The sequence below is a fragment of the Neofelis nebulosa genome, chromosome 5 (genome assembly GCF_028018385.1).
Source record: "Neofelis nebulosa isolate mNeoNeb1 chromosome 5, mNeoNeb1.pri, whole genome shotgun sequence".
Classification (NCBI taxonomy): Eukaryota; Metazoa; Chordata; class Mammalia; order Carnivora; family Felidae; genus Neofelis; species Neofelis nebulosa.
Window position 1 is genome coordinate 4,810,057 of NC_080786.1, and position 22,977 is coordinate 4,833,033.

The following is a 22,977-nucleotide window of genomic DNA, read 5'->3' on the forward strand; positions in this document are numbered from 1 at the left end:
TACACACATACATACGTCTATATATACATGTACATATATACATATACATATGCATATATATGCATATATATACATATTTATATGCATATATATTGCTTGAAATGTCAGAATATATATATGTATATACACACATATATATGTCTATATATACATGTACATATATATACATATACATATGCATATATATATATGCATATTTATATGCATATATATCGCTTGAAATGTCAGAATATATATATGTATATACACACATATATACGTATATATATACATGTACATATATATATACATATACATATGCATATAAATATGCATATATACATATATATGTATACATATATACATGTACATATATATACATATACATATGCATATATATGCATATTTATATGCATATATATTGCTTGAAATGTCAGAATATATATATGTATATACACACATATATACGTCTATATATACATGTACATATATACATATACATATGCATATAAATATGCATATATACATATATATGTATACATATATATACATGTACATATATATACATATGCATATATATGCATATATATATATTGCTTGAAATGTCAGAATATATATGTGTATATACACACATATATACGTATATATATACATGTACATGTATATACATATACCTGTGCATATATGTATATTAAGAATACATCCATAATGGTACTAGAAAACAAGAAATAATACTATCAGAGACCCCCAGATTTGGAGACTTTCCTGGCAAAATGCAGCACATAGAAGTGAGAAGAGAGAAGATGCCTGGAGACCACAGTGCTCAGGAAAGAATGACTTTAGATGTAGGGACACTTCCAAGGAGACGCTGAACTCACAGCAGATTCACCGAAGAACACGAGGCTGTCTGTGTCCAGTGACTTGATCGCATTCATGACCCCAATTCCTGTACTCGTGCCCTTGGCCGTGACGCTTCACAGTTTCCATCACCACAGAAGGTGCATCTGTCTGCCATCCCTTGAATCTGGACTGGCCTTATGACCCACTTTCCCCAATAAAGTGAGGCAGGAGTAACCGTATGTCAGTTCCCAGCCCGGCCTGAGAGGCCCTTAATGTGTTTCTGCATGTTTCCACTTGCCGGTCTTGAGATTCTGGCACTGTCACGAAAGTCCAGATTGGCCCCGTGGGGGGTGAGAAACCGGAAATAGGGCGGCGTCTCCCCCGGTCAACCTAGCCGACAGCCTGCCGCCCCCCGGGCACGCGAGGGAGCCACTGAGGTTTTGTGGCAGTATGTTACACAGCGTTGTCACGGCAATATGTAACTGATACAGACCCCCAGCCGACACCCCGTCACTGCTTATAACGACTAGCATGTGATGCCAAAAGCGAGGAGTACCTGTACTCAAAAGAAAGAGAACCCAGGCCTAGGGAGGGCTCCTGTGTGAGCACAGAAGTCTCACAGAAGGGAGAAAAGGAGCTGTGTTTAGGTGAACTCTAGACTCCAGACTTCCTAGAGAGCAGGAGGAGGGAAGGAAAAGGCGGCTGTACTTAACGGGCGAATAAACTGACGTCTCCCTCAACAGGGTTAAGAGAGTCCTCCTATTTTAGCCATGGGGGTAGTGGTAGGAGGCCCCAGACCGCTTGCCTCCTGTACTTTCGAGCGTCCAAAAGTGAGACGCCCCAGTCGATGCACTCTGCTTGCTTAAACAGAGCCTGGAATTAGGTCTTGCACTTGGGAGAGAGACCCAGTGCAGACACAGAGGCAGTAGTAGTAGAGAAGCTGGCCCAGCGGTCCACACCCGTCTGCCTCTGTCGTCAGCCATTAACGTAAAGGAACAGCCAAGGGACACGGTGTTGGAGAAAATCTCGACAGGAAGGAGAAGCCGTAAAATAAAGACGAGGCCAACCAATTCTAGAGGAAACAAAGAATTCAATAAAGGAAAGAAACATCGTTTTAAAAACGTAGTAATATCCTCAGAAAGATCCATTATAACGTCACATCCATCACAGAAAGTGGCAAATATGAATAGGAAATTTTTCTAAGAGAATAATAAAGAACCCTTATCTATATGTAAAAATAGAGCTAATATATTTTTTTTTTAATACGGCACAGAGAGGGCACCTGGGTGGCTCAGTCGGGTAAGCACCCGACTTCGGCTCAGGTCATGATCGTGCAGTGCGGTTTGTGGGTTCGAGCCCCGCATCGGGCCTTGTGCTGACAGCCTGGAGCCTGGAGCCCGCTTCAGATTCTGTGTCTCCCTCTCTCTCTGCCCCTCCTCCACTCATGCTCTATCTCTCTCTGTCTCTCAAAAAATAAATAAAACATTAAAAAAAATTTTAAATACAGCGCAGAAATAACACTTACTTTGAATATATAACAAAACTATTTTTATGGGTGGAAAGAACTGGTCACATGTCATAATTATTTCACTTCTGTTTATTTTAGGATTATTTGTATAAACACCAAACTATTGCTTCTGACTCTAAAGTAATCCTCTTTTTTTTTCTTTTGGTCCCCCCTCTCCTTCCTCCCTCAACTCATTCTGTCTTCATCATAGGCCAGGAGACATGATTACTCTTCTAGAAGACACCAATGAAGATTGGTGGAAAGTAAGTATTTCTCTTTCTTTGAAAGAAAGAGAAATTTATTTATTTGGTAACTATCTGGTAACTATAATTACGACAGATGTTACAATTGCGGATGCATGCCTCCTTTTTCCTTTCAGGGAAAAATTCAAGACAGGATTGGCTTCTTTCCGGCCAACTTTGTTCAGAGAGTACAACAAAATGAGAAGATTTTTAGATGTGTTAGGACCTTCCTTGGGTGTAAGGAACAGGGGCAGATGACACTGAAAGAGAATCAGGTGAGTACAGCATACACGCACATAGCAGGTAGGACCAAAACAGAGTCACAGTCACTAACAAACACAAATCTCAATGAACGCAGTCATATTCAAAGTATTCACTTTGAGGAAAGATACAGACGCGCCAGTGATAATTGTGTAGTGTGTAGGGTCTAAGCCCGCAAAACCAGAATGTTAGCAAGTTCAGCTGGCGGGGTCTGTTCACAAAAGGAAATACACATAACATCGTAGCAGCAGAGTAAGGACTCTGGTCCTGGTGCTTTTCTCTGAGGACCACTCGTCTCTGAGGTGGACCCCTGCTCCAGTCCAGTTTGGGTTTTTTGCTGGTCTCCACCAATGCATGGTTCGCAGTCTCTTGGGAATACATTGCTGTTCCCCGCTGACGCGTTCCACAGTTCATTGCATTTGCCTCCAGTCACGAAGACCCTTCTCAGTGATGTCTACTTGTCCAGACTCCAAGCTCCTGCCTTTTCACTGGAATGCAAGACACCTTCACATGGCTGCATAAAACAGTCAGGACATAGGTAACCAGGGACTAGCTCACACCAGTCCCCGAATATCTCCCTACATCTAATCTAGAGGTGTCTGGTGCCGTCTTGCTCTTGTGCCATGTTGAACTTGGGGTTCACTGTGATACCGTTGATTTCCTGAGAAGTAAGGCACGAACGCCTTGTACCTGTATGTCTTCAGGCTCCTTGCTTCTTCCTCTCCCATCTCACTTCTGGAATGTTGACAGACACAAAGGGAGAAGACACACACGGCTCAGCTCTTTGTCCTAACTCTGCCTTTCTTGGCCTTCTTCCAGCCGAGAGAGGGGGCTTCCTACCGCCCCTTCTTCTCTGACTCCAACTTCCTTCATGTCATATCCTGTATCCTTGCTACAGAGCAAAATAATATGCTAAGACCTCCAAGTTTGCTCTTGGAGTATTTGGAGATGATCCGAAAAAATCAGACCAGAGAAATTTCTTCTATTTCCTAATAGAGTCTCACAATTGACTCCATAATTTCCAATTTTGGAAATCAAAACCTTGCCTCTCTTTTGTCTCCATTGTTGGTATGGTAATTCTAATATCTCCTGAGGCAATTAAACCTCTGGTTGGAAATGATGAGGCCCACTCTACAAAGAAGTACAAAAAGAAAAACACGTTAATAGCTTTAATACTATCCCTGTTCAATAATTGCCCAAAACACATCTTGAATGTCATTTTTGGAATTGCCTGAAAAGATAGTTTCTAACTCCCATTAAAAAAAATCAGTCATTACTTCGTAATTATATCTGATTTATAGTTTTTTAAAATTGGTTTTCCTAATTTGATCAGCAATTTTATATGCCACACATAGATCGAAATACTTGATCATTTTCAAACTAACAAATACACCCTCAAGAAATAATGATTTACCTTTTCTTTATGGCTATTTAAAAGAAAAATATTTAGCTCCAGCCCCCCGTTCAGAGAGAAGGAAAGAATAAATTAATACAGTCCTAGACATTGTCACAATGATAATTATTATAAGTATCATGATTATTATTACTATTTAATTATGTCATACACATGTATTTATAAAGTATATATACCTACAGCATTTTACTTGAGATCCCAAACAAAAGCTCATGGAAGATTTTGCCTTGCTCAAGGGGGCAAAAACCTGGTAAGTAGCCAGAATGGAACTTAAGCATAGATCTGCACATTCTAAGCCCATACTTTCCATGGAGTCATGTGCCCTGGACCATGTGGACCAACCTCGGAACAGGACAGCACCATTTGCATAGTTTGGCTCCCAAGGAAAGCAAATGTCATAAAGGCAGGTGTCCTAGGACCAGAGAGCCCCTTGAAAACAAATTCTTGCTCATACGAGTGCCCTGCTGGGTCATTCCAGGCAATGGAATCATCCTTGTCAAACTGAGACCCCATCTCTAATGCCACACACCCCCCCCCCCAAAGCAAACGCCTACTTTCCCGCTGGGCTCCATGCCAATGCCTCAAAGTTCTCCAAGTTCACCAAATTATATCCTCCCTGGTCCAAAAGCTTGGAAAGTCTTTTGAATGAAATAAATTTGAGAAGGATATTCATTCATTATTGGCAAAGTGTTATTAAATAATTTTGCTAGCATGCTTGATTTTCTTCCTCAGAATATTCTTGTGCTTCCCCACTTGAAAGTAAATGTTGTTTTTGTTTTATTAATATACAAGTCAGTGAAATCAGAAGGCAAATTAAAACTTGCTCAAGTTGATCCATTTCCAGAGGCAGAACATCAGCTCAACGACTCCTACCAACTCCTTGGCCTTCGTCCCCCAAATTGTGTTTTCTGGGAATGGGCTCACACCTGCATTCTAGACTCTTTATGGTTGAACTGACCATCTTCCAGGATGGGCAGGGGTGAGACAAACAATCCAACCTCTTCAGTTAGACATGCTGAAGACACAACACGGGCTGAAACAGGAACAAACTGGATCTGCTCATAATCCTTTAAAAAAAAATTTAAGTTTATTTATTTATTTATTTATTTATTTATTTATTTAGAGAGTGCGTGTGTGTGTGTGTGTGTGTGTGCAGGGGAGAGGCAGAGAGAGAGAATGTCACGCAGGCTCTATGATGTCAGCGCAGTGCCCGACTTGGGGCTCAAGCTCACAAACCGTGAGATCATGACCTGAGCTGAAACCCAGTCAAGACGCTTAACCAACTGAGCCACCCAGGTGCCCCTGCCTATAGCCCTCTTAAAAAGTTCCATAACCCCTAATATTTGCCCAGCCTGGTGTTTCTGGGAGTGTGGTCTTTGCACCACCTGAATTCTAATCACCTGGGAGGTGGTTGAAAATACAGACTCCTGGACTCCATTCCAGACCTGGTGAAGCAGAACTTCTCAGGGTAAAGGCAGGGAATCCCTTTACAAAGGCCCCAGGATCAAAGCTGAAGTGAGAGCACGACCTTCATTTCCATGACCTCACCTTGACGTCCTGCAGTGGTCCTGTGACAACCAAAGGACGCCGTGGCTGTGACAATGCCAAGTGGAGGGCATGTGGACGTAATGGATTCCAGTTCCAGATGGGTCAGCAAAAGGCACCGAGGGCTCGTTAGCCCCGCACGATTTTCCGTTTTCGATCTTTGTCATCAGCATGGCAACCAATTTCGGAAAAATGTCAGCCACTTGAAAGAACATTTACATTTTAAAAATCTGTTATTGAGAAGGATTTTTTGAAATTTCGGCTCCACTTTTGTGGCCTCCCATTATTTTAGGTGTCAAATTTCAAATAGAAGGAATTCGATTCTAAAAATAATGCAATGCATCTCTGATTACATCACATTTCTGCCTCTGGGGTTAATTTGTCTCATAATTCTATTATTTTTTCGCAGAGCTCTTGTTTCCAAATAGAATCAAGTTATCCTTATGTTGCGAACATGCCAAAGTGTGTTTTCTGCATTTTTGAAATTTAAAAAATACCCTCATGAAATCAACTTTAAATACCATAACAGTATTGCATTAAATTCATCCAAAGTTCTGCCATCCCCGTAAAACTACTTTTATTGATTCTTTGCATTTTCGTCAAAGCTTTCAAGACAGGTAAATTATTTTTAGATTACAAAACTGAAATGCATTTATTGTGGAGAAAATTTGAAAACTACCCCCAAGAAAGTATAAATGCTTTGTTTGGTACCTTCCATGGCACAGGTGAATCCTAACTGAATTGATCGTTGCCGGCGATGGTTTTAGTGGTTGGCCAGTCCCCCAGTTCCTGTCAATGGGAGAAGTCAGAAGGTCAGCTAAGGGCATCCGCTGGGCTCAGTAGTGCTTGTGTTCCTGCACGTTCTTGGCCCGTCCAGCCTCTCTGACTTTTTCCCACAGATTCCCCACCTCCAAAGTGCCACACTCCCTTGATACTGAAATATGTTCATCTCCTACTTTTTCCCCCTCGTTTTCACCTTGCTATCTTTGCTTAAAGGCCTCTTCTTTAGGGAGGTCTTTCTTACCCCCTCGGCCAGATCAGATTGCCATAGATACTCACATCAGCACCCCTTTCCCCATGAGTGAGGAATTAATTCATTCAGCAATGTGCTCATGACATGTGTAATTACTCAGTGAAATATCTGTCCCCTAGTTCTGCCCAATAAGCTCCAGGAGAGCAGGGATCTGCCCTTTTTTCACCAGTTTCCAAGTTTCTGGAGTGGTATCTATTACATAGTAGGCACTCAATAAAAACTTGAATGAATGAATGAATGAATGAATACAGGAAGTGGGGTATCTTTCACGTGGCCTGACCAAGAAAACACTTGCTGGAATAATGAACAGCCCTACTTGGTCTCTGGGACTGACAAATTTCCTGCGATGTAGGACTTTCAGTGAAAAGATTGAGAAAGTCCCTGGCAAACCAAGACAAGTTGGGCACCCTCTTCATGGCCCTCCGAACCAAAGGAGTTGCTGTGGTTCTCCCTCACCTCCTGCCCTTCTCTACCCATAATCTTCTGGGCTCATCTTTCCATTCTACCTCGAAATGCAATGCTTCCAGCCCGGTTACTGCTTCCTAAAATGGTAGGTTCTCAAGCGTGGCGAGTTATGTTATTTGTACCACCAGAATTTTAAATTCTAGACCCTTCATTTCTGGGAAGAGTACAAACCACTGAAGCCTATTTTCAACCATTTCTGTTCATCTTTTTTCAACTTCCTTTAGCTTCCTCCTCTGTTTACCCATTGTCTGCTCCCAAGACTGTCCAAGGAGGGGATGGTGGGTACAGAACTCCTCTTCCTTTGGAACGTCTCCCCAGATCAAATCACTGTAGGGGTGCCAATTAGGAGGTGCAAAACAAGTCCATACATGCAACAAAGCATGAACATTGGTGCTTCTAGGCCTCCCTACTTTTTGAGACCCCCTCAGACCACTCTTCCATTGCCTCTACCAAACCATGTTTCACTTCCACGCTGAAATCTCGGGAGAGAGAAGGAAAATTAAAGGTAGTGTGTACAGACACACAGTGGGATTTTGCTGGAGAGACTGAAATTGACTGCTAATGTAAATAACAGAAAACTCAGAAACCGACCCAGAAAGCTAACAGAGACCCAAACTGCAGTCATTTTTGGTATGTTCTCAGGCATGGGGTAATGGTGTAAGGCTCTTAGCTCTGGCCAGAATTTCAGTTTTCTGATTCCTTTTCCAGGGTTCTCCCTATTAGACATCACCATGATATAACATCTGTGTGTGTGTATGCCAGTAAATTGTTTTCAGGTTTGATTTCTTTATTTAACTATTTCAAACTATAAACTCAATTTTTAAAATAAGCATCTAGAACAAATCTGCACGAAGAAGCAGATGTTGATGCAGATTGCTTAGACTAATAGTAAAGGTCGTTGAATTTGGGACAAATGTCAAGAAGGAAGAAAACTCCATCTTTGATGGGTTTTAATGGTAAATCCTGCCCTCAGGGCATTTTTAATGGGTTCTTTTAAGACATACACTCCCTGCCCATCCCTAGGGTCTCCTGCCTGCAATGTTTCTGTCATGGGCAATGACAGGCCTTAGTTTTTGGTAATCAGGTGGTTCACCCTCCTTTCAGGGGTCACCTTACCCCATCAGGCTCTAGTAGGATCTAACATGGCCCCTGGGTTATTCCTTTCTCACAGATCACCTCTGGCCTTCGTGAAACAGTCAACACATCTTCTGTTAAATTAACTCCTGTCTGAGCCTCTTTCCAGTCAAGCTTATCACACAGCAAGTTTCTGAAACATGAACCAGATACCAGCCTGTTGTGTGTCCCAAGCCCCAGGAGTCACAAATGAGCTCTTTAAGTGGCCTGTTAATGCCTGTCCTTCCATGTGAAGGGGTCTCTATTGGGGCCCTGCCCACGTCCCCTTCTCGAGGTGGGTGCACCTATCTCCCGGTGGCTGTGTCGGCTAGTATCTCACAGCTGCCCTTTGTCCAGCTAATCCCCCTTCGTGGAACAAGAGCTGCCTGGCCTGATAGGTTGCATCTCTCACAGCCCACGTCAGCCAGTGGCCAACGACTGACACACAGGGCCCAGAAGACCGGACCCCCTGCCTCAAGGTGGGTCTGCTCTGTGGTGCGCTTCATGCTCCAGAGCTCCCTGCGGGATCGGGCTCAGTCTCGCCTCCAGCTGAGACCTCACCTTTGCTCAGCTCCTTCCACTGACCGCCATGCTTCCCTCACTTCCCACCTCCCGAGAGCACACGCTCAACAAGTCCCTTCACGAGGACTCCTGTCTCAGGCTCTGTTTCTGGGGAATCCAGCCTAAGACATAACCTACCACCCACAGAAGCAGGTCGACCGGGTGAACTCACAGCACACCAAAGGCTCTTTTTCAAAGCCTCTTCTGTACCTCTGACCACACCCACCCTTCATGCCGTTTGGTGGCCTGGCAGTGGTAAGTGACAAGAATACCCAAATGGATTTTAAGCACCTTCTTGTTAAGTCCGGCACAGGTGGACTAGGGGAGACATTAGCATCTCTTTTCTTTGCTTGGGGCCAAGAATGGAATAGCTTCTTTGGATTTTCTGATACAACGTATATAAATTTCCAAGCACATGACCAGAGCCTGCTGAATGGTAGCTATTTGTTTGGATCTTTAAAACGTTTTGAGGACTCATTGCATGGCACCCGCTAGGCTCTATAGGAAGCATTATTTCATTCTGTCCTCGTAGTGACTCTTCAGAGGGACACAGTATGATTAATTCCATTTTATTGATCTTCGTTCATAAAGCTGAATCTCAGAAAACATATGACGCCTGGGCATGGTTCCAAAGCCAGGATCTGCCTAATATTTATTCAACCTTTTTCTTACAGAGCCAGTCCCACTCCCTGAAACTCCTCTCCCTTTTCCAGTTTGGTGCTCCTGGCCTCAGTCTGCAGCGATTCAAGCCATAGTAGCTTCTAGCTTCTTCCTTGCTGACCCTTTGGTGTTTTCTTCCTTGGCATTCAGATCTGCGTGACCTCTGAAGAAGAGCAGGATGGCTTTATCAGAGTCCTCAGTGGAAAGAAGAGGGGCCTCGTCCCCCTGGATGTCCTAGAAAACATCTGATTGCCGGCCCCCCTGCTTTTGCAGTGGATGGGCTTCGCCGCGATGCCTCATCTCACACTGTGTCCACACAGAGGAGCTGTCGCGCTGACCCTACACCCGGGAAACAGTGAGACAAGACTCACGGATCTGAGACTGGAGTCCCAGCCACAGGACAGAGGGCCCATCTCACAGCATTGCCGGGCTGCCCAAGGTGGGGGCGAGGCTGAGTTGAGCACTTTGCAGGTGGCAGTGGTGGTGGCGGTGGGGCAGTAGTCACAGCTGTCCCTGAGGATTCACCTCAGTCCCCATCCATGTGATGTAAGTTAGCCCTCTGGAGTGTGCTCCGGCTTGTGGTATGGGCCCTGTGCAAGGCTCAGATCCCTGTAGCCAAGTGTGATTCTGATTCCAGACCTGTGTCCCCAGTCCCGGCCCATCCACGTCACCACGTTTGCAGTCTCTGCATCAGGAAGTCCTGCTTCCCAGCCCCCAGATTCCTAGGGCTCCTCTCAGCCCCTCTCACTTTGCATTTGTACTGTCTCTTTTGTCCTCTGAGTCAGTCGTGGGGTGCCCTTGAGGTGTGAGGGCTGAGCTGGTGGCACCAACCACCGAGAGAGACCTGATCTGCCCAAAGGTGGCCGACAGGCAGTCCCTGCTGCTGCTTTAGTTACCAACAGAGGTGACAGAGCAGGACACGAGGCCCGACAAATACAGAGAGCGAAGCGCGGGGTGAGGTGGGGCAAAGAGCCCTACTTATTGAAGAATATACAGCCCTTCCGGTTATGAAAGCATTTCCCTGAGGCAGTGGGCCTGAGGAAGAGAATGGGGCAAAAAATCTCAGCGATCAGCCCTGTTTCATTCCACGTCCCCTGTACTAGGGGCAGCGTTTTCCCTCAGGCCATCCTATAGGACCCCCTTTTGGAGGCTGAGCCCAGCTTGTAGAGAACCAGGAACCTGGAGGAGAACGAACCGCATCTTAGGAGAAAAGTAGCCAACTCTGAATCCGTTCCTCTTTAGGGCAGTATATTATACCCTAGCCGATGTAAAGTGGAAAAGAACCTTTAGTGCTTCATCCCTCAGAAAGTAGAGGAACTTGGGGCCTATTTAACATCAAGTGGGGAGTCCCTCTTACTCTGTACTTGTACTAATGTTTACAAGCATTCAATATACTGTGATGCCTTCCTCCGCAAGCCTCCTCCTAGCATTCGAACTTGCATCCGATTACTTAGTCATTAATACGGTTAAACTTCAATTCACAGTGACCTTGGAACCAATGTCAGCTCGATTCATTTTGTTACAGAGCAATAAAAGCATTAGAACAACTGGTTTTTAAAAGACTTAAGTGGGTGCATCTTGTGCATGTAAGCATTGTTCCCCAAACCCTAGTATCATTAGTCTCCATTTATTTCTTTTGTTACTACTCAGCATGATGTTGGGAGCTGAGAGAGGATGGCTGCTGGTTTCACAGTAGTTTGGATGCCTTACTGTCGCTTTAAAGCCAGCATCCAGAATTCCCTCCCTCTCCGGTACAACCTGCAAAACGGAGTGTGCCGAGACAAGATGGGTTCTCTGAGAGCCAGGGTGGATAATAGGACTGCCATTCCCTAAAACGGAATGGCAGAGTCCAAACACTTTCTGCCTCTAATTCTGTATTCCATTTAATAAAGACAACACAGTGCTGGAAGGAGCATAGAAAACTTGTGTCCTGATCTCTTCTTTCTGGTAGAATATCCACTGAAGCTTTTTGGTATAGCGGTGTCACAAGGCAAACTTAACTTGCATTGAAAAATCAGTTTGCCTTTGGAAGCTGAATAGAAGGAGGCTGTTGTAGCCTGCCCCCAAGGCGTTCCCCCAGGCATCTCTGCCTCCTGATATCCTTGCCTTTGTGTAGCCCGCTCCCACACTGAATCAGGGCTGGTCTTCTGTGACGAGTAAGAATACAGAAGAAGTGATGTGGCATGACGTCTGAGTCTAGGCCAAGACGTCCTTGCAGCTTCCGCCTTGCTCTCTGGGAACACTCACCCTTGGAACCCCAAGCCACCATGTAAATTCAACTCTGAGGCCACCACGTGGGAGAGGCCCAGCGGCGAGACCACACGTTTCTACGGCTGAGATCCCAGACATCACAGAACAGCAAACATCCCTGCTGGGCCTGCCCAAGGGATAGCTTTATGAACAAAATAAATACGCTTTGGTGGTTTTTAAGTCACTAAGTCTTGGAGTGCTTTGTTATACAGAAATAGATAACTGGAACAGGAACTTTGTAATTTGAGCCAGTGTTAGAAATGAGGCCCAAAAGTTTTTACAAACATCAAGTATTGGTGGGCAGCTAACCCTCCAAATGCAGGATTTCTAGTGTTCCTTCAAGGTCTGGAGTCATGCAGATATCAGAGAAAAAGATAGATGTTGCTGATGGCACAGATTGTCGCAGATGTTCGCACACGTGCACGCACACACACACACACACACACACCCAACACACAGATTTTAGGAACCACGGCATTATTCTTCTGCTTATCTATGGAAATGGCAGGAACAAGGATAGCTATGACCTACCAGAGTCTTGAAGGTTTCCCAGACTCAAGAAATGGCAGGGAGAAGAGCCACGGTTTTGGTATGGGGACGAGGTGAAGACTTCAGGAGACTGACTCTGGAGAGGGGGCAGGGGCAGAGAAGAAATGCTGATATGAAGGAAAACAAGGGGGGGATCCGGGGGGATCGTCTTCACAGTGTGAGAGAACAGCTTTGTAGCCCCTCAGCTCCTCCCCCTGCCCAGCTGAGGGTTGGCACATATCTAACTGGCACTATGCCCTACGCTCCACCACCAATGCTGAAGGACTGGGGTTCTGTCGTGGTGAATTTGAAGTGAAGAACCGGTCGAATCTTCCTCAGGACTCTGGGAGGAAAAGAATAGAACATTTTTAACCCCATCACTAGCACAACTGAGACACCTTTAGTGTGGGCCATGGGCTGCAAGGAGAGCCCCGTGTAGATGTCCAAGTGACTACGAGTAGGGTTGATTTCATAGACCACCTTCCTCCTCAGCTCTAAACACACACACACACACACACACACACACACACACACCTCCCATCGAGAATAAGAGTCCAGCATCTGGGTTACATATTTAAAGCAACTAGTGAGACAGAACTAATTATCAGAGTTAGTGTTCTTTGTTTTTCTTTTTAATATATGAAATTTATTGTCAAATTGGTTTCCATACAACACCCAGTGCTCATCCCAACAGGTGCCCTCCTCAATACCCATCACCCACCCTCCCCTCCCTCCCACCCCCCATCAACCCTCAGTTTGTTCTCAGTTTTTAAGGGTGTCTTATGCTTTGGCTCTCTCCCCCTCTAACCTCTTTTTGTTGTTGTTGTTCTTTGTTTTTAAAGGGAGGAAAACAAAATCAGTGGAAAGATCACAGTACATATAAATAGCCTGATGTCAAGTATTGCTAAAAGGTAAAAACACACACACACACAAAAAAAACAAAAAACAAACAACAAACAAAAATAAAAAACACAGATCTCCAAAAGCCAGTCCAAGGTCCCTGGCTGTCCCAAGGAAAAGACAGTCGGGAAGGAAACTTACTAGTTGGCCCCAGCCTAGAGCCAGGCCCAGGCGGCTGTGAAAAAGAATTTTGGGCTCGGGGCGCCTGGGTGGCTCAGTCGGTGAAGCATCAGACCTCAGCTCAGGTCACGATCTCGCGGTCCGTGAGTTCGAGCCCTGCGTCGGGCTCTGGGCTGATGGCTCAGAACCTGGAGCCTGTTTCCGATTCTGTGTCTCCCTCTCTCTCTGCCCCTCCCCTGTTCATGCTGTCTCTCTCAGTCTCAAAAATAAAAGAAAGAGAAAAAGAAAAAGAAAAGAAAGAAAGAAAGAAAGAAAGAAGAAAGAAAGAAAGAAAGAAAGAAAGAAAGAAAGAAAGAAAATTTTGTGCTCAAATAGTGTAGATTTAAATAAAATAAACCAGGCTTCTTTTCTCAGGACTTCTCAGAGCCTTTAATTGCCTAATTTTGACAGTAAATCTATAAAAGGGGATTTAGATCTACTGAACACCTATTAGGATCAACTAGACTATTCCAAGGCACATAGTTTGGAAAATGCTATGGTAGTGAATTCTCATGTAATATTGGGTCCACCTAATACCCCCTCTCTTCCTACATCTCACGAAAATACCTATGAAGTACTGAAAAGGGCAAAAATGCATAATCATAGTAAAAATGGAAGCTCTGGAGTCAGTTTGTAGGGAGTAGGAGAAAGTGGGATCTGTGTTCCCAAGGGGTGAAAAACTCAAAAGAAGAGTAGCTTCCTCATGGCCAATAGCTTTAGCAAAGACTGACTGACCATCCGGGTGTAGGCTGGTATAAATCTGGGAATAAAAGAAAGTTCAGCACTGCCCAAAATAGTCTCCCCAGGAAACTGAGTGAGCAGGTGTGTTCCATAGATTTAGCACAAAACAAAAATCCTTACAAACAACTTGGACAAAAAAAAAAAAAAAAAAAATGGTTTAAAGATATCCTGTAACGGTCTCTTAGATTTTGCCCAGTTGCTATTCTGTTGTGTGTTTTCTAGAACACCTGGTGTTTTTGACCCTTAGAACATGTTGTTGTTGTTTTTCTTAGCTTCCAGTAAGGAGTTTTAAATAGTCCTCAATCTTCCCCTGGGCAATAGAAATTTAACTGTACCTCGAAATATTAACAAGATAATAGCAACGTATTTTAGAGTTCTTTTTTTAAAAATAAAAAAGTAGCAGACTTTTTTTTATCATCGCACCAGCAAGTTTAAATAGCTATTGAACTTCTTCCATGTCTTCATGGAACTCAGGATGTGCTGAAATCCTGAAAATACACCTGGAAAAGTAGAGTACCTATTTCCAAGAAAAATGGTGGGTCATCTTTAGATTTTCTCCACTGAACTCATTAACTCAGGTTCTCAGGTTACACCTGACTCTGACTGTTTTTGTACATGACAATATCTTTCTTTTCTATCTTCTCCTTTTAAACCAGTTGCTTGAAAATCATTTGCTTAGTGTATTTACTTTCATTCTTTTTTTTTTTTAATTTTTTTTTCAACGTTTTTTATTTATTTTTTTTGGGACAGAGAGAGACAGAGCATGAACAGGGGAGGGTCAGAGAGAGAGGGAGACACAGAATCGGAAACAGGCTCCAGGCTCCGAGCCATCAGCCCAGAGCCTGACGCGGGGCTCGAACTCACGGACCGCGAGATCGTGACCTGGCCAAAGTCGGACGCTTAACCGACTGCGCCACCCAGGCTACTTTCATTCTTACTAAGGTAAAAAGAAATCATCCAAGGTTATGACTTTTCCTCTGAGTTCAGCTTTGACCATATGGAAGTGTTCCCATTTTCATTCATTTCTAATACTCTGTAATTACAGTTTTGATTTTCTCTTGCTTGTGTGTGTGTGTGTGTGTGTGTGTGTGTAGCTTGTGTGTGTCATTAAAACCATTGTGTGTTGTGGTCAAAAAATATCCATAGGGTTTCTGCTTTGGCGAATTAATTGGCATTTTATTTTGGGCTCTAATATATGAGTAATCTTTAGAAATGTCCAGTGGATGCTGGTAAAAAAAGAAAAGCCATGTCTGCAGGATGTAAAGTTGAATGTGTATCTATGAGATAGGCACCCATGTGTCTCTCTCAAAGACAAAGGAAGTCAAGAATCAGCAACAGTGGACTGAAATAAGAGACAGCCCGCAAGGGTCTCCAGTTGCTTGCTTGGTGCCGGGCCTTGGAGGGAGGACGTGCTCTTTGCCACAACTTCCCCCTTCTACATTTAGGAGGAATCACTAAAACCATTTCCTAAGTAAACGTTCTCTTTAATTCCCTGGAGGAAACTGTAAAGGAATCACTTGAAAGCGAAGAGATTCCAAAAATATTCCCTGAAAACTTTAGTACTGGGACAGGGAGTTTTGAGGGAGAAAAATTATAGTGAAACGCAATCGCTGTTGGGTAGGGACCTCCCCACGGCTCCAATGTGTCCCACGCACGAGACTGGTAAGGGTGGAAATCATATCATAGGCTGATGAAATGTATTTGTACCTAAGAGGCTAAATCCAAACGTGGTGGATCACAAGCTGCTGGTTTCAAACATGGAGGTTTCTTTGGTCATTACATGGTTGGCATTTTTGCAGTCAAATCAACAAATGCTCACTGGAGTCCACTGGGAACGATTGTCATCAAACAAGTAACACTGAAAAGGGATTAGTGCTACAATAGAGAAAGAACCGTGAACCACAAGAATGCGCCGGGGGCGCCTGGGGGGCTCAGTCGGTTAAACGTCCGACTTCCGCTCGGGTCATGATCTCGCGGTCCGTGAGTTCGAGGCCCGCCTCGAGCCCTGTGCCGACAGCTCGGAGCCCGGAGCCTGCTTCAGATTCTGTGTCTCCCTCTCTCTCTCTAATAAATATTAAAACAAAATCTTTGGGGCGCCTGGGTGGCTCAGTCGGTTGAGCGTCCGACTTCAGCTCAGGTCACGATCTCACAGACCGTGAGTTCCAGCCCCGCGTCAGGCTCTGGGTTGATGGCTCAGAGCCTGGAGCCTGCTTCCAGTTCTGTGTCTCCCTCTCTCTCTGCCCCTCCCCCATTCATGCTCTGTCTGTCTCTGTCTCAAAAATAAATAAACGTTAAAAAAAAAATTTTTTTTTTAAAACAAAATCTTTAAAGAATATGCTGGAAATAGGCTAATTTCATTAGGAACACGGTCTACAAAAACTGAAACCTGTCAGGCCAAAAATGTGATTTTGGACTGCGAGTGGTAGTAATGCAACTTTTCAGCTCTCTCTTTTAGAATATACCAACACCTGAAGCAGGACAGTCTCACTAGAATTTAGGGAGGGGGGGGAGGAGATTTTGTGGAGACGAGCTGTGTTAACCGTAAAAAATAAAACTTCCAGTTATTTTGCTATCACAAGTGGGCGTATTCAGGAAGAGCAGAGAACCGCAACCCCACGCAAGCAAGCTACGGCAACACCATAGGAAGTCTGTGGAACCCAGGGGAGGACCCCTCTTTCTGTAGAGGAAAGGAGGAGGGGAGGCTGTTAGAAACAAGAAGTCCATTGGAGGACCCTGGGAGTTTGAAGTATAGTGGCTTTTCATTGGCCGGCTGTCGTCGTGCCTGTCTCCCATTGGTTGAGCTGTTACCGGGGAAGAAGGAAGCCTTCCTCCCTTCCTTCTGCTGGGAGATCGGTAGCGTCCAGCTGCAAGATGCGGCTCTGCCGTTGACGCCACGCAGGGATGACCGCCTTCCCTGATGACCTCCTGACACTGCGCTAGGCAAGATTTCCTTTTATTAATTTTCTCAGGTGAAGCTAGATTTTGTAAAGGCGAGATCATTCTTCCTATCTTGTTAGTATGTCTCCACCAGGGTGCTCCCTCGATGTCTAGGGCCCCAGCAAAAGCGATTCAGATAATAATAGAGTTTAAAACGTCATCAAAATGGAAACACAGTAGAGACGTCTTCACAACAGGGGGGGACCTGGGAGTTTTTAAATCACAGACCACGTGTGATTTGGGCCAGATTCCTCACCCTATTCATGATGAGCCCCCCAAGAGTCTTCCTGCTATAGAGAGATCACGAAACTTCTCATCCCAGGACTGCAGAAGTTTCTTTTTCCTCTTTCCATCACAAGGGGGGGGGGGGAGTTAAAATCTTAAGTATTCAGAAATCGGTTTTACAGAATCTGTAACTCTTACAGGCATGTGATATTAAAACCATAAAATTCAACGCAATGAGGCGGTGCAAGACAAATCTTCTTGAGCCAGTGCTGGAAATAATGAAACCTGTGGGCTTTGGGGACCAAGAAATGTTACTTGTACCCAGGAGGATCAGCCATCAGAGGAGTATCATTTATTCTGTGCAAAGGGCATTGGGACAGTGAGGGTGCCAGGACTTGGCCAGGGGGGGAAGGCCCAGGAAGAGAGCTGGACTCAGAAGAGATTCCGGTTCGTGCATTCTGTAGGGTACAAGGTGGAACAGCACCAGGCACTAAAGAATCAACTAGCAAAGAAGCAAGACCTTGCGGACGGTATTTCTCCGAACTCTGTGGCAGAGATCTGTGTTGGCAGAAGGACGAAATTCTTTACAAGCCCCAGGAGTGTGAGACCCTCAGGAAGGAGCCGAAGTAACAGCAGGTGGATACCAACCTGACGTTTAGAGAGGGTAGATCCTGGTATCTGCAGGGATTTACTTTTGCTCTGGGAGCCTGCAAGCTGGACCCCCACAGAGCTTCCTTGAACCTCAGAAGAGACAGCCCTGGGCCCCACTCCGGTGAGACCCATTTAGGACTTTTGACCTCCACAACTGCAACAGATGATAACTTTGTATGGTTTAAGCACTACGTTTGTGGTCATTTCAGCACCAGAAGGAAACATACAGCCTCACACTGCCATTCGGGAAGAGGGAGAGATGATTGCGGAAGTCTAACCCAACGTCCTTGTTGCCTGAATGTCTTTAAGAACATTGCCAAGGAGGACCAGAGCCTGCCAACACAGATTAGGAGCAAAGAGCTCCCCAAAACTCGGTAAAAGCTAACCAAAGAGACTAGGAAAATGCAATAGCAAGGTATTAATATGTAACCAGCGTGGGAAGCTATCGGTTCCTTTCCTGGGTAGTAATAGACCAAACTAGCCCCTGAGGATGAGAAAAGTAAGAAAGGTGCCTTAGATTGGCCAGTAAGACTGCAATCCAAGCGTGCATAGGGTGCACACATACACACACGTTCAGGTTGTGCACTGTGCTGTGCTACAGATTTAAGCGGCTGTACGTTCTTTGATTCAGTTCATTGGTTTCACAGCTATGACTTACTCGTGTTTTACACATGAAGCAAAGTGTCACTGCCCTCGAGGGTGTCTCCCCTGGACCTCTCTTTTCTTTCTCGCTTTAATCACGTCGTCCTCCACTGTCCCCATCACCACCACCACCCAAGACTCATCAGTCCCTACAGAAAAAAATCCAGCCTCCTTAAGTCTCGTATCTGGAAAATTTCATAGCCTCAGGAGATGAAAGTAAAGGATTTTTCCCCCTCCCCATTTCGGTTTCTCCCGGAGGGGAATTTTAGTCTCGGTGACCTCAGGCTTTGAGCGATAAGGAGGTAATGGGATCAGTCAAAGGTGAGTGCAATCACAAGGGGACGGTTAGATGATGGGCACTCCGCCCCCGGCTGTCATTTGTTTTTCCAAAGCACTTTATATTTCAAGACGGATGCCTGAATGCAGTGATAAGTAATTTATAAAGCACAGGGGAAAGGAGATGTCTAATTGTGCTAGGAGAATATAGCATGATTGGGGTGAGTCAGACAGATGAAAAAACCCAAGAGGTTTATGAGACATCATAAAATCTGGGTGAGATCAATATCCTGTAGGGGGTGGGGTGGAAACAGAACTGGCACTGGGAGAGCTGGCGTGGAAGGGAAGACGCTCCTGGGAGCGAGAGAGAGGGCAGGCTAGAAACAAAGGAGGCCCGTGCCCAGTGGCAGGCCATAGCCATATAGGGCAACGACAAGGGGCCCGCGGCAGCACAGCAAGTTTAGCCAGCCTGCTTGGCAGCCTCATCCTGGCACCGGGTGCTCACGGCTCCCCCACCATTGCAAAGCCTTTTTTGGTGGCGGTTCTCCTTCAGAGTCAACCTCAAAGCCAGAATCATCTTCCAAAAGCACCACTTTGATCCCGCCGCTGCCCTGCTCAAAACCCTCCGGGGGCTCCCCGAGGTCAACAGAAGCGGGTGCGGCCCCTTCGGTGGAGTCTTCTTCTCCGATGGCCCCAGACCAACCTCAGTGCCTCTGAAACCGCACAGCCCCGACCAGACTCACTCGACTGGCGTCTGTCACTGCTTTCCTGACGGCTGGTGACTTTTCAGATTCATTGCAGTTAATCGCCTCTATATTCCTTGAGGGCAGTTCAAGTCACCATGGAGTAAGGGCATCAATCCGCAGCCCCTCCGTCGTGACCAGCACGGCATCCACCTCTTAGCACATCTGGGTGTTTGGATGGCCACGGCCTCTGCCGACAGCAGGTTGGATCAGTCAGCAAAGCCCACCCAAATAGATATTAAATGCAAGACCTGGACGAGAGCTTTGGTTTTGTCCCCTCCCTTGGCCGGGAACTCAGCTGCAGCCCCAGTCACAAGGGGTGTGATGTGGCAGGCCCATCACCCCCCCCCCCCCCCCGGAAAATCAACTCCAAGAACACCTGCTGGACAGGGCTGCCTCCACACGGGCCCCTTTTACTGCCCTCCCTCTCCACCGCCTTCAGAGACAACTCAGGTTGTGGGGACATGAGGGGAAAGAATGTTAGGACTTTTCAGTCTTGAGTTATGAGGGAGGTTAAAAGCAAAGCATACTGAACAAGTCTGTGTCTTAGATCAACTGTGAGACTCGCGTTAGAACCCCAAAGGAGAAACCGTGAGCCTTCTACCCAGGTGTTCCCACCAACTGTCCCGGCCCCGTGTGGCGGAGGGACGGGCGTGGGCTCTGTCCTCAGACCAGCTGTGTTCCAGTCTGGCTCGGCTCTTGCCAGGTGTGTGAACTTCCAGCCCGTTTCCTCAGCTGTAAAATAAATACCAAATAATGCCCATCCACGAGGCCATTTGGAGAATTAAATAGAAAGATCTTAGCACAGGTTATGGTTCATAGGCAAGTACTCAGTAAAACGTACCTGTAAATACACATCATACGCGCGGCGAGAATCAGCTCCCTGCACCTACTACCCGTTTAACAGATCGCTCTCTGGCTGTCTACACCCCGCCAGGACTTCCTACTTCCTCTGCTTTGTAAACTAGATGCTCACCTGTCCCTCTCGCTTACTAGATTATAAGCAGCTGAGGGGAAGGGACTGATTTCTCTCACAGTTTTAACAACGCACGATGTGAAATGTCCAGGTAAATCTCTATTTTCTTTGCACCCGGCACGGTTCTCTACGTATGGCGAACATTCAATAACTGCTTTTTGGATGAAACTCAATTTGTCTCCAAACCAGAGGTGCTCTCTGGAGTTTTTTCAGCCTCTGAAATCTATAGAGGGTTCCTTGGGAGTCTCAAATCCATGGGCCAGAAAAGTCTATAGCCTCCATTACTGGGAATATAATTGGTACAGCCACAGTGGAAAATAGTATGGAGGTACATCAAAAAATTAAAAGTAGAACCATCTGATCCAGCAGCCACACTTCTGGGCATATATCCAAAGGAAATGAAAACAGGGTATCGAAGAAATGTCTGCATCCCCATGTTCATTACGGCATTATTCACAACAGCTAAGACATGGAAAGAACCCAGATGTCTATCAATGGATGAACTGAATGAATGAATGAGTAAAGAAGATATGTATATATAGATACCTCTGTGTATATGTATTATATACATATAATTCCAATATTCCAATAACATTCCTCTGGTGTGTGTGTGTGTGTTTTTCAGCCATATTATTCAGCAATAAAAAAGAAGGAAATCCTACCATTTGAAGCATTGATGGATCTTGATGGCATTAGGCTAAGAGAAATAAGCCAGACAGAGAAAGACACATACTCCATGGTGTCACTTATATGTGGAAACTTAAATATCCAACCAAAGTCATAGAAACAGAGCAGAAAAGTGGTTGCCAGGGGCAGAGGGGTGTGGGAAATATGGAAAGGTTTGAGAAGGGTACAAACTTTCAGCTCTAAGACCTAATGTATATCATGATGACCACAGCTGCTAACTCTGTATTGTATATTTGAAATTCTCTAAGGGAGGAGAACTTAAATGTTTTCACCAAAATTAAAGAAAGACAAGACAGAAAGGAAAGAGGGAAGGAAGGAAGGGAGGGAGGGAGGGAGGGAGAGAGAAAAAAAATAAATATGTGAGGTGATAGATGATTAATTAACTAGATAGGGAGAATCATTTCACACTGCATACATTAATCGAATCACAACGATATACATTGTAAGTGTCTTATAATTTGGCCATTTGTACCTCAATAAGCTGAAAAAATCAAAGAAATATTTTTAAAGAAAAATTACGCAGCCAGTCCTGGTTATTGCGTTTTAATCACCACTTAACAAACTCTGAGCTCAAATTAATTTACTCAACTGAGCCTCTATCACAGTCTCCAGAAATTCCCAAGTCCTGTGTTTCTTCTGACCCCCCTCTGCCTCTCCCTGTTCCTATTCTCTTGCAAAAGCTGTTTCTGTTCCTACCTCAGGCGGGATGCTAAACTCAGTCTTGTCACCAGTGTTTACAAGAAATCCACTCCCATAAATCACGGGCTGAGGTTCCTACGCTTGACATGATGATGTCAGCAGGAGACATAGAGAGGGGTCCTGGCACGTGACACTCCATCAACTCCCTGTCCCCTCACCCCCACCCTCCTCCCTCCTCCTTCTGCTTCCTCCTGCCTTGCCCCCACCCCGGAGCCCCACTCTGTCCTTCCCTTTGCACCTCCAAATGCTCAGCAGGGTAAAAGGTCTTCTTTCTGACGACACCTACTCTCTGTCCAAAGACTTGGACGACCCTTAGAATTGTAATTAATGAAGGGGCACCTGGGTGGCTCAGTCAGTTAAGTGTCAGACTCTTGGTTCCAGCTCAGGTCATGATCTCGCGGTTTCCATGTTCCACTCTGTGCTGGCAGCTGGGACCCTGCCTGAGATCCTCTCTCTCCGCCCCTCCCCCACTCTCTCTCTCTCTCTCTCTCTCTCTCCAAATAAAGAAATAAACGTGAAAAATAATAATAACAATAAAATAATAAATAAGTAACAAAAAGACAATCTTTAGTTACCAAGGAAAGCCTCCAGTTAGAACAACACATGAGAACAGCTCTGGGGGGTGTCTCCCCTCCAGGTCATGGCCCAGCACAAGCCCAAGGGGACACAGCTTCCTCCTCCACATCTCAAAAGGACACTTCCTACACCCTCGATCTGTGCAACATAGCCAAGCCAACTAGGATTTCTCTCCCCTGTTTCCAGGGCATCTTCTTGAAGGTTTCCCCATGTCAGCTCTTCAGCTGACTGTCGATGCAAGTGAAATATATGATGCTCATTTGTTTATTAATGTCCTCCTTTCATGCTGAAATCAAAAGGATTTTCACTGGGGTTCCGATCTGAGATCTGGATAATTACAACAGACGACTTTTGGAAAGTCATCTTT

The 22,977-nt window shown here is 45.2% G+C and overlaps 1 protein-coding gene and 1 long non-coding RNA gene across 4 annotated transcripts in view; one reads left to right on the top strand and one right to left on the bottom strand.

The window, feature by feature from the left end:
- The window catches only part of STAC (SH3 and cysteine rich domain), a 139,704-nt gene extending 127,650 nt beyond the window's left edge, over positions 1 to 12,054 (top strand). For 2 of the 3 annotated variants that reach the window (XM_058729349.1, XM_058729350.1), the window contains exons 9-11: positions 2,538 to 2,589; positions 2,706 to 2,843; positions 9,771 to 12,054. In XM_058729349.1, coding sequence (XP_058585332.1) covers positions 2,538 to 2,589; positions 2,706 to 2,843; positions 9,771 to 9,869 — 289 coding nt within the window. In that variant the 3' untranslated portion in view covers positions 9,870 to 12,054. Of the gene's footprint in view, positions 1 to 2,537; positions 2,590 to 2,705; positions 3,115 to 9,770 lie in introns of those variants that run through there. The other variant, XM_058729348.1, reaches the window with a different exon arrangement.
- The window catches only part of LOC131511571 (uncharacterized), a 46,115-nt gene continuing 26,414 nt past the window's right edge, over positions 3,277 to 22,977 (bottom strand). The window contains exons 2-4 of the long non-coding RNA XR_009261596.1: positions 6,500 to 6,577; positions 5,792 to 5,990; positions 3,277 to 3,960 (exon numbers count right to left, since the gene is read on the bottom strand). This is a non-coding gene — a long non-coding RNA (uncharacterized LOC131511571). The remainder of the gene's footprint in view (positions 3,961 to 5,791; positions 5,991 to 6,499; positions 6,578 to 22,977) is intronic.